This window comes from Rhagoletis pomonella, unplaced genomic scaffold, assembly GCF_013731165.1.
Source record: "Rhagoletis pomonella isolate Grant_MI unplaced genomic scaffold, Rhpom_1.0 Rhpom_scaffold_00008, whole genome shotgun sequence".
Taxonomy (NCBI): domain Eukaryota; kingdom Metazoa; phylum Arthropoda; class Insecta; order Diptera; family Tephritidae; genus Rhagoletis; species Rhagoletis pomonella.
The window spans coordinates 43,859,738-43,869,554 of record NW_023458562.1 but is presented as its reverse complement, the minus strand read 5'-3'; the positions used below and the strand labels follow the sequence as shown (position 1 = coordinate 43,869,554).

Below are 9,817 nucleotides of genomic sequence, written 5' to 3'. Positions count from 1 at the left end.
CTAAAATTTGGCACTCCCACCCACAGGGATGGTTTTTAGAAGCAGAAGAAAAAGGGGAAGAATTCAATCACACTTCCTAAAATGGGAGCTAAATTCTATAAAAACGTGTGGATAATAGTGAATGGTGGTATTTTAAAACAAAAACGAATTTGATTTAATTATTTAATTTAAACAAGCTTATTTACATCGAATATAACCCCCTATTGTTATTAAAAATAAATATTTCTATGTTTATACCAAACTTGCGTACGTCAGATGGCGCATAACTCGAGAATGGATGGTCCACTTTCAGCTTTTTTTTTGTTGTATTTGTTTGCCAGTTGATGGACATGAAGAAGCTATTTGTTTGCGGAAAATATGCAATATTTATTAAACAAAAAAACGGCAAATAAAAAAATTTGGAGCTTACGTTTCTTTCGCGGTTATGGCTCGATTGTTTCGAATTCTTTGATGTCGCACTTTTTATGTTCTGGGGAAAATATTCAACACTGGCTTGCACAGCCGCAGTTGGCGATTGGTGCCGGACGAACTCAGAGCACGCAGCTACTGAACGACTGAGATAGGGAACGTGATCTACATCGTCAAATGAGAAGTGGCGTAATGGGGCTTTCGCACGAGGCGATTTTTCAGGCAACTTTTGCGTTCAACTCCCGCCGGGTTGCACGAAAAAAAATTTGAATGACTAAAAATATCAAAATATAAAAAAATATTAAAATATTCGCCATAAAAAGGCGTTTGTATTGTTCAACTTTGCATTCTACTTTCAGCTAATCGCTTGCAATAAAGTTGGTCGCCAGCCAACATTCGCCTCGTGCGTACACCTTTTAAGTGTGCAATTACATCGCGCCATTGACTAAACCGAGCTGTCGTGTGACGATTGGGCCTATGGATGCGGTTTGGCAATGTTATATTGCGTCAAAATCTCATTCGGAGACACCAGGACTGTGTCGTGGAGTACAATACCTAAATACCTTCGTTGGCTCATTGAACGCTTTACTTTACAGCGACTTGGCAGAATCAAGAGGTCTCCACGAATATCGACAAATACATTTCGGCATTTAAGGGAATTTCGTCTCTTAACATTGAATTTCTGTAGTCCAACGATTCTCACCCATTTTGTCTTGTTGGCGCCAGCGAATGCAGAACAAACATTTCTTCAAATTTAAAAAGTAAAAATTTCACTACTAACAATTTAAAAATGTTCTTAAAACTTGCAAAGAAATTTGGAAAAGAAATATCACTGTTTTTGTTTTTAGGAGTAGGGTGGGAGTGTCATTGATAAAATTAGAGCGAGAGAAAGTTTTTCTTACAAAACCTTTCATTATTGAATCATGCAATACCTCCATACAATATTTGCCATCGAAAATTTACACATTGGTCGTGCATTTTGGTTTCAAACCGAATGGTGACAGCAAGCTTAAAGTATGTTCACATATCAATATTATCTCAATCAAAGCTCGTTTTTTAATCACCCCGTTTACACAGGCAAATCTCAGATTATTAGTTGTCAAATTTGTTGTGCTTGTTATTCTCACATCTCAAGAAAAAATTATGTTTCTTTTCACGATCACATTTTTCTGATATTAAGCAATATAAATATATGTATTTTAACTTAAAACTTTATTAAAAATACCTTTACAAACCTCTTTTCCATGCTAACGTCCATTTTTGTTTAGTTTTACATTTGGCATTTCTCCTCTTTTTCGCAAAAACAATCGATAAAACTAGGATGGACACCGAAAAGTTATCGGTTAAATCTGAGACTATGTTATAATTACCGATTAACAAGGCACGAATTTTATATTGCTAATCTCTTGTTTTAATTACAGCTACCCTAAGCTCGAAAATGAGGATAATCTACTTATATCTGAACCTAGTATTAGGTGCCAGTGTCAACTGTCATTTTCAGTAGTTTTGTAGCCAGTGTAGTAAAAGTATTTTATTGGAAATCGCGCCAGACAGTTTATGTGCAAATATTTTTCGTATTTTTAGAGAAATATCACTGCTTATTATAAAAAATAGGCCTTTCATCAACAAAAAATGCAGGCTTTTCTAAAAACAGGCAAAACTACTACACATGAAAAATCACAGGCCAGTACAAGTGGTGGTTCTTCAACTGCCGCAGCCGGTAGTGTTGAGCGTCGTAAACCGCCAGCTCCTTGGGTTGAGAAGTAGTAAGTAATGCATGCTGAAGTATTAATTAATATTTTGACTTGAAAAGTTAAACTTACAGTCGCCCCAAGAGTGTGGACGATGTCGTTGAACAATCAGAAGTTGTAGCTGTTTTGCGCAAATGCGTTGAAGGCGCAGATTTGCCAAACATGCTTTTGTATGGGCCACCCGGAACTGGTAAAACCAGTACAATATTAGCAGCTGCACGCCAAATTTTCGGTGATATCTATCGCGAACGTATATTAGAGCTAAATGCTTCAGATGAACGTGGAATTGCAGTAGTACGCACAAAAATCAAGAATTTTGCCCAACTGACTGCGAGTAATACACGACCAGATGGTCGCCCATGCCCACCTTTTAAGATTATCATACTCGATGAAGCCGATTCGATGACGCATGCCGCGCAGGCTGCCTTGCGCCGCACTATGGAGAAGCAGAGTCGTAGCACACGTTTCTGTTTGATGTGCAATTACGTATCTCGTATCATTGAACCGATCACATCGCGTTGCACCAAATTCCGTTTTAAGGCATTAGGTGATGAGCAAATTATTACTCGTTTGCGGCACATTTGCGAGCTGGAAGGTGTAAAAATCGATGAAAATGCATACAAGTCTATAGTGCAGATATCGGGTGGTGATATGAGACGAGCCATAACTACACTACAATCATGTTATCGCCTAAAGGGGGCATCGAATGTTATCAATACTGAGGATTTACTGGAAATGTCGGGCATCATACCGGATAGATACCTTGAAGAATTTTTAGAAGTATGTCGATCTGGAAATTATACAAAACTGGAAGATTTTGTGCGGCAGATAGGTTACGAAGCTTACAGCATTGGGCAAATGTTGGAACAATTCAATGAGTATGTGCTCCGATGTCCCACACTAACAAATAAGCAGAAATCTCTCATTTGCGACAAGCTTGGAGTAAGCTCTACAGCTCATATTAGTGGGTTGCAAGTACTTATTTTAGTTTTCTTTACAGGAATGTTCCTTTCGCCTACAGGACGGTGGATCGGAATACCTTCAAATTATGGATTTAGGATGTGCTATCATACTCGCTCTCAAATAGAAGCTTCATAAATATTCATATGATTTCTATAAACAAAAATATTACTCATTAAAGAATTTCAAGCCATCTGTATTAACGTAATTTAAAAGATCTCATTTTTATTGATCTTCAAATCTGTACTTAATCTACTGCACTACTTCGAATTCATCGTCTTCGCGCTCGCGTTTGACACCACCACTGCCCCCATCGCCACCTGTGTTGCCTCCACCGATACTTCCAACTGCTGCAGATGCACTGGTGTCCATATCAACCTCCATTTTAACATCACCACTTTCAGCTCCACCGCTATTAACGTTTATACCGCCGCTTACGCCTGAGGAGCCGCTCACCGATGTCGTTTTAGTTGTGGTCGTGAATTTTATCACTGGCTTTGGTATGGTTACTACTTGCGTTTTTGGAGCGAGCACAGTTTGACGTTTGGCTATGCCTACGCCACCACCGCCACCACCACTAGCATTCTTCAATTGTGTTTTAATTGTCGAACGGGATTCCAAAGCGGATTTGGTCATTTTTTTAGGCTGGTTAGCAGCACGAAGCTTGTAATTGCAAGCTGATAAGCAATAACGGTCTGGAGGGAGACGTAAGCCACAATGCGGCTTTATAGGAGGCAGAGGCATCGAATTGCGTACCTCTGCTAGCTTGGCCAGAACCTTAAAAAAGAAAATACGAAATTAAGACGCTTTCTAAAGATATACAAATAACTGCATACATGGCGTGGCGGTGGGCATGTGAAGGCTTTATCCAACACTACTTCAGTAGCGAGTTTGACATCATCCAAATCAATAGTTTTCTTGCGGGCATGATTTGCAAATACTTTCGCATCGTCCAGTATACAAGTCACGTAACCTGTAGAATTAAACAAGTTAAAAAACTATTTGCTAAAATAACAAATGTCACACTTACGATAAGTGAACTCTAGCAATTGATTGATAACACGCGGCTCGTAGTCCTGCACATTTAGCTCCTTCAATATAGACATTATGACCTGTGCATCCTTTGGCACATGCTTTACTTGGTTGCTTATTTTAGATTTGTCAATTTTCTCCTTTTCGGTAGCCATTGTCCCCAATTTTCTTCAAACTTGAATGCTGTGCAAGTACAAAGACGCAGATCGCAAAAATCAATTGTTGTGAATTGCACTTAGGGATTTCGGAAAAGCATCGATGCATCGAAAATTCGATGATTTGCTTTGATGCATCGAAAATTTTCCACTCGATGTTTAAATAGTCGATCTACCGATGCATCGATGACATCGCATCCCAAACGCCAGAAAAGTCCAGCAGTTAATGGCAAATTTATGCAAGTTTCCTAATTACATATTTTGTTGCGAAATATTAGATATTTAAAAAATCATATGCAAATCGATGAATCGATTTACGCCGTTCGATGTATCGAAAAATATCAATGTACATCTCTGATGATAAAGTTGCCACAATTGTGCTTTTTTGGTACAATTTTAAACCAAAAAGTACATTACACCACATAGACCTTTTTGGTACTATTTGGAAATGCAGCGCTGTGTATATGTCGATTGGTTTTATATATACGTTGGTTAAAATCTTCTACTTATTTATACTTTATTCCTTCTCTACTTCATACAAACTACTTCGACAAAATTTGTTTTACATTGCAAGGTTGGCAATTCCGGTTTCTTGTAGAAATGGTTCTGTCTTTTTCTACCGGAGCACGAGAAGTTAAAAAAGTTTAAATTTATGCAAGTATTGAGAACAATTTAAATTAATTAAAAACGAATTGAACGACCCGATGTTTGCAAGCCTTTTTAAAATAACTCAAACTATACTGTCTAGTCCATGTTCATCCGCAAATATTGTTGTGTTCGGAATCTGATAAAAACTAAACGTATGTAGTAATAGATAACAAGTAAAAACCCTCAGTTCTTTAATAAAAGTAAAAGATTATATTATATGTTCTCAAAGTTTTGTCATGATATAAAAATACATACAGAAAGTGAAATGCTTGACTACTTTTTTGTCTGCTTTTAATACATATACAGTGGTGGAAAAATAAATAGGTATACGAAATTTGAAGTATGTTCCACATATTTTTTTTTATGGAAAAAAGTGCGTATTGCTTTCAGAACAAAAATGATCAAAAATCAACGCAATTTTCTAGGAACTTAAACCTTACAATTTATTCTACTAAAATTTAATGGGCTATAAAACTGCATACTCAAAAAATTGTAAAAAATCTGATAAAAAAGTTGAAAGTTTAGATGCAATTTTGCCGAATTTGTATAATTTTTGCACAATGCTTTAAATAAGAATATATATGGAGTTTGGTAGATAATGATCTATATTGTTATAGAAAAATAATAAATATTAAATAAATAAAAGAATAGGCAAAAAATGTTAAAATGTCGTGTCACTATTTATTTTTCTATCACTGTATGTATATTTTTACAAGATTTTTATTTAAAAGGCGTTAAATGAATGTATATTTGGTTTAAACATTCTTTGTTTCTATGAAGCGTTTAAAATATTTTGTTGGTACGTTTTTATTTGATTTGGAATTCTCTAATAGCAGAAGCGTAGTCGTCAGTTTGGACAATTCTCTAATAGCAGATGCGTAGTCGTCAGTTTGTATTGTTCATCGAAAAACTGCTTCAAGTTCAAGTTCAAGTGTGCGAGAGGGAACATCCCTATTTGCATTCGCGGCAGTGAACGTCAAAAAATCTGTAGTGTTGCCATATTGTAACAAAATAAATAAAAAAATAATGGTATTCTTTGCATTTTACGCTATTTTCGACGAAAATATTTGGGGTATTCACTACGGTGTCGTAAGTGTCGTATTGTTGTATGTCGCAAACTTTAAACGCCTAAAAAGTATATTAAAGGGGTCCGTACAGTACCATCAAAGTCATGCTATGAATTTTTGCGGTGTTAAATAATAGTTGGTTGTCGTTTCAAGTTCTCTAAGCATTTAAAGTTTACCACATACAACAATACGACTCTTACGACACCTTTGTGAATCCCTCAATTGCAAGAGGATAGAAATTCTAAGGTGACAGTTTTTGACCACGTTTTTTATTTTATTTTATAATTAATGGCCAGCAAAAATTAATACTGGAACGCTACTAATCTTAACAAGGCTGACAAGTTCTTTTGCTACTTTAAAGTCTTGTTTTTTTTGTGTTCGATGTTATAGTTTAGAAGATTATTTCGCAATCCCTTGGCAAACCTCCAAATAATTTTTAATTATCGGTTATTTGGTAACTCTGTTAGATATTATTTGTTAAATGCAACTCTGATATAAACCATTCATATCGCCATTTTGATTAATCATCGAAATAAATCAATTCAATTACAATTAGTTGGTAATTGTTGGAATTGGTCTACCTGGAAAAATTATATCGTCTTTGGCTGAGTTAAAAAAATAAAATGTATAAATTGGGTAGCATTTAACGAAATGAGTGCAAGTGGCTATAATAAACAAATAAGAGATGAAAAAACAAGCGCTTTATCAGCCTTTTATATTTAGTGGAAAATACTTTGAAATCGTAGATCAGGTGAGTTCGATTAAAAAAAGTTTGTTATTATTTATAAGCAGTAATTTAAAAAAATTTTAGTATATTGAAACAAGTCACCAACGTACAGGAGACTTTATAAGTGCGCGTTGTTTACATTGCCCAGATGGAAGGACAGTAATTAAAGCGCCTCGAAAGGTATCCTCAAATTTGTTAAGACATATGCGACAACATCACCCCCAGGTCTACGAAGAATATCGTCAAAACAAGCCAAGAGCAAGTCAGAGGCGCAGAACACTAGAGTCGGAAATGGTAGGTACAAAATGTATGCCGTATTACACGGCCAATGTGTACATATGTATACATTTTGCGTATTTAAAATATCAGTGTTATTTCCTTAAACAGACTGAACCAACGAATACTTTAGTAAAATTGGAAAGTTGCGAGATAGAGTCTGAGACTATCGTTCCAAGCTCTGTACCAATAATGGATAACAATCAGTATAATCAATATGTATCTACTCAAACCGGTTTCCATGAAAACTCCGATAGGCAATATGTAAACTACCAGACATTTGTGCACAATACGCCCGACCCAATGAGTATTAATGATCAATCAACATACAATATTAAACCAGAAGCTGAATATAATCATACGGGCGTTTCAGGCTATGATGCTAATAACAGTACGCAAATGGTTCAAGTGGATGACAGGTGATTAGATTCATATATGTATATCTTTAATAGTGTTTTATTTAATCTGCATATTAAAGTAATGAAGCCGATTTGCAAGCATTCGATTCCGATGACATACCAGTTATAGTAAACGGAAAATATTTTAAAATTGTTGAAGAGGTAATCCTAGGTTCTAAGGCCTCTCATAGCTATAGTTTTTTATATTATGAATTATATGTAATAGATAAACGCTACAGAACATCAGCGTGCCACACGGGGCATTGTAGCAGTTTGTCAACATTGCTCCCGTGAAAAAGCAAGGCCGATACATGGATCCATGAGAATAACTTCGAATTTCGTTCGACATTTGAAGACTCTTCATCCAGAAAAATACAAAGAATTTGTAACTGATAGGCAAAACTATGCTCGTTTGCAGCGACCAAAGAGGGGTCAAAAACGCAAATTTGCACTTGATGGGCAGGTAAATAAGTTTGCAGCTACATTGATTAATTTTATGCTTCTTTTGTTTTGCATCCATAGTATGGAAACTGTTCACGATTAGAAGGATACTTTGATAGCGAAACTAATGCGCAGTACCCAGAAGGTGCTTCTGCATACAACGATGACACTCAACCTTCGTCAGCGAATAATTCTTATAATGCAGAGTGAGTGAGGGGAATAATATTTATATATGTATATTGTTCCTTAATATAGAAAAGCCCTATCTCACATCGTCGCTGAATTGCAAAAAAGCCGTAACTAACTAAACACTAGACTTCGATGAAATGCATCATAATGAATCAAAAAGTGAATTTAGGATTTTTACTTACAGATTTCTGTATTTCAGCGACGATGTGAGACGGGGCCTTTCTATATAAAGGTAAGGATATGGATGTACATAGTGACTAACGTCTTTAATCCTTGGCTAATCACTGTCTAAGCCTTACTAAATTAAGTAGTAAGGATTACTACAGTAAGTAGCAAGGAATAGACATTAATTAAAAAAGTATTACAGAAAATTGCGTCGTTATTGCAAAGGACCATCGATGTGCTAAATAAATTAAGATACTCGAATATTTAAAATTTTGCGCCGTTTCCTCAAGTAGGTTTTCAAATTTATCTGCCCTTCAAACATTGTTCCCGAACAAAATTTGTGTTTGACGGCCAGTTAAATTTTAAAACCTAATTGATAAAATGGCCCTTTTTTTCCTAATAATGGCCTTCTTTTCAATAACAAATTTTATAGCAATACCGACGCTGAATCGAACGATACTCATTTATCAGGAGATCAGGAGGAAAAAATTAGTTTGCCCTCTTGCCAACTAACATGCGATCCAAATGACATACCTACCATACTAAATGGAAAATACTTTAAAATTGTTGAGCAAGTAAGAAATGTTATGAATAAAAAATCATTTTTTAATGGCAAATACTTTTGTATCAGGACATGAATAGTCATCGCGCTTCTGTCAGCGTTGTAGCTGCCTGCCAGTTTTGCGACACTGATAAGTTGGTAAAAGGTCCACTCAAAGTGACATCAAATTTCGTGCAACATTTGCGTTCGCATCATTTTAAGGAGTATAATATGTATGTACAAGAAAAATTCCACAGCAACATAAGAGGCCGACGCACACTTACTAGACAGCCAACCACAATGCCATTTATTGAAAAACTCTTGAATTTCATTTTGTTATCCAACGTACCAGTCTCTGTAGTGGAAGAGCCATCTTTCATTGAACTTTTTCAAGGCACCGGCCTAGCAGTGTGCTCCTCATCGCAACTACTTGCGCGTCTGGATGAGTCGCATACATGCTTTGTAGAAAATATAAAGCGCAGCCTGCTGGATGTACGGTGCATTTGTGTAACGGCTGATATTTGGACTAGTCGAAATAAACACTACTTTGGCTACTGTGGTTTTTGGTTAGATAATGAACTTAAGCGCCAGATGGCAGTGTTATCATGCGTTAGGCTCAGTAGTATGCCGACTAACAATGAAATTCAGTCCTTAATAGGGCAGATACATAGCAATTATGAATTGAGCGCAGATAAAATCATATGTACAGTGGTTGATGGCGTGCAGGATTACGTTCAAACATATCACAATTTCAGCATTAAAAGTAAGTAGTAGCAATAGGAATGGCATCGCCCGTTGTGATTTATTTTTCTCTATATCAAAGGTATGTGCAACGAATACTACGATGAAGACTTCGGGTTCTCTATCAGCAGTGCTCAGCATTTATTGAACCAACTGCCACAGCAAATGAAACGTGGTGAATATAGTTTACATCAATTGACAGTTTTTGACTTTAACAATATATTAAAATCACATGAAATGCTGCAACTTGCGTTGACACGGTAAATTACTTTGGTACCAAGCATGTCCTTGTCACAGAAATATTTAATCATAATTTGA

The 9,817-nt window shown here is 36.1% G+C and overlaps 4 protein-coding genes across 5 annotated transcripts in view; 2 read left to right on the top strand and 2 right to left on the bottom strand.

Moving 5' to 3' along the window:
- Nucleotides 1-1,911: 1,911 nt before the first annotated feature.
- On the top strand, nt 1,912-3,327 carry LOC118744919 (replication factor C subunit 4). The gene is made up of 3 exons (XM_036478349.1): nt 1,912-2,174; nt 2,234-3,101; nt 3,160-3,327. Exons 1-3 carry the CDS (start codon nt 2,041-2,043, stop codon nt 3,244-3,246), a joined length of 1,089 nt encoding a protein of 362 aa, XP_036334242.1. The 5' UTR covers nt 1,912-2,040; the 3' UTR covers nt 3,247-3,327.
- LOC118744920 (transcription initiation factor TFIID subunit 9) lies at nt 3,315-4,403 on the bottom strand. The gene is made up of 3 exons (XM_036478350.1): nt 4,150-4,403; nt 3,956-4,092; nt 3,315-3,896 (listed from the first exon to the last, which is right to left on the bottom strand). Exons 1-3 carry the CDS (start codon nt 4,304-4,306, stop codon nt 3,372-3,374), a joined length of 819 nt encoding a protein of 272 aa, XP_036334243.1. The 5' UTR covers nt 4,307-4,403; the 3' UTR covers nt 3,315-3,371.
- A 2,127-nt stretch (nt 4,404-6,530) lies between these two features.
- On the top strand, nt 6,531-9,790 carry LOC118744918. 2 transcript variants are annotated; one of them, XM_036478347.1, is made up of 9 exons: nt 6,531-6,772; nt 6,833-7,042; nt 7,118-7,443; nt 7,503-7,584; nt 7,649-7,885; nt 7,945-8,069; nt 8,651-8,792; nt 8,849-9,521; nt 9,582-9,790. In XM_036478347.1, the coding sequence occupies exons 1-9, from the start codon at nt 6,707-6,709 to the stop codon at nt 9,761-9,763; spliced, it is 2,043 nt and encodes a 680-aa protein (XP_036334240.1). In that variant the 5' UTR covers nt 6,531-6,706; the 3' UTR covers nt 9,764-9,790. The 2 variants fall into 2 exon arrangements, with proteins under 2 accessions (XP_036334240.1, XP_036334241.1); XM_036478348.1 differs by having other exon boundaries at nt 6,532-6,772; nt 7,136-7,443.
- The window catches only part of LOC118745309 (WASH complex subunit 1), a 1,345-nt gene continuing 1,292 nt past the window's right edge, over nt 9,765-9,817 (bottom strand). The window contains exon 2 of the mRNA XM_036478834.1: nt 9,765-9,786. Coding sequence (XP_036334727.1) covers nt 9,765-9,786 — 22 coding nt within the window. The remainder of the gene's footprint in view (nt 9,787-9,817) is intronic.

Excerpts from the sequence above, each read along its gene's own strand:
- LOC118744920 (XM_036478350.1), bottom strand. The coding sequence starts at position 4,306 with ATGGCTACCGAAAAGGAGAAAATTGACAAATCTAAAATAAGCAACCAA. Across the intron at positions 4,093-4,149 it reads ATTGCTAGAGTTCACTTATC|GTTACGTGACTTGTATACTG; the intron begins GTAAGTGTGACA and ends TTAATTCTACAG. Across the intron at positions 3,897-3,955 it reads CATGCCCACCGCCACGCCAT|GTTCTGGCCAAGCTAGCAGA; the intron begins GTATGCAGTTAT and ends TTCTTTTTTAAG.
- LOC118744919 (XM_036478349.1), top strand. The coding sequence starts at position 2,041 with ATGCAGGCTTTTCTAAAAACAGGCAAAACTACTACACATGAAAAATCA. Across the intron at positions 2,175-2,233 it reads GCTCCTTGGGTTGAGAAGTA|TCGCCCCAAGAGTGTGGACG; the intron begins GTAAGTAATGCA and ends TTAAACTTACAG. Across the intron at positions 3,102-3,159 it reads TCATTTGCGACAAGCTTGGA|GAATGTTCCTTTCGCCTACA; the intron begins GTAAGCTCTACA and ends TTTTCTTTACAG.
- LOC118744918 (XM_036478347.1), top strand. The coding sequence starts at position 6,707 with ATGAAAAAACAAGCGCTTTATCAGCCTTTTATATTTAGTGGAAAATAC. Across the intron at positions 7,886-7,944 it reads AATTTGCACTTGATGGGCAG|TATGGAAACTGTTCACGATT; the intron begins GTAAATAAGTTT and ends TTGCATCCATAG. Across the intron at positions 8,070-8,650 it reads AATAATTCTTATAATGCAGA|CAATACCGACGCTGAATCGA; the intron begins GTGAGTGAGGGG and ends CAAATTTTATAG.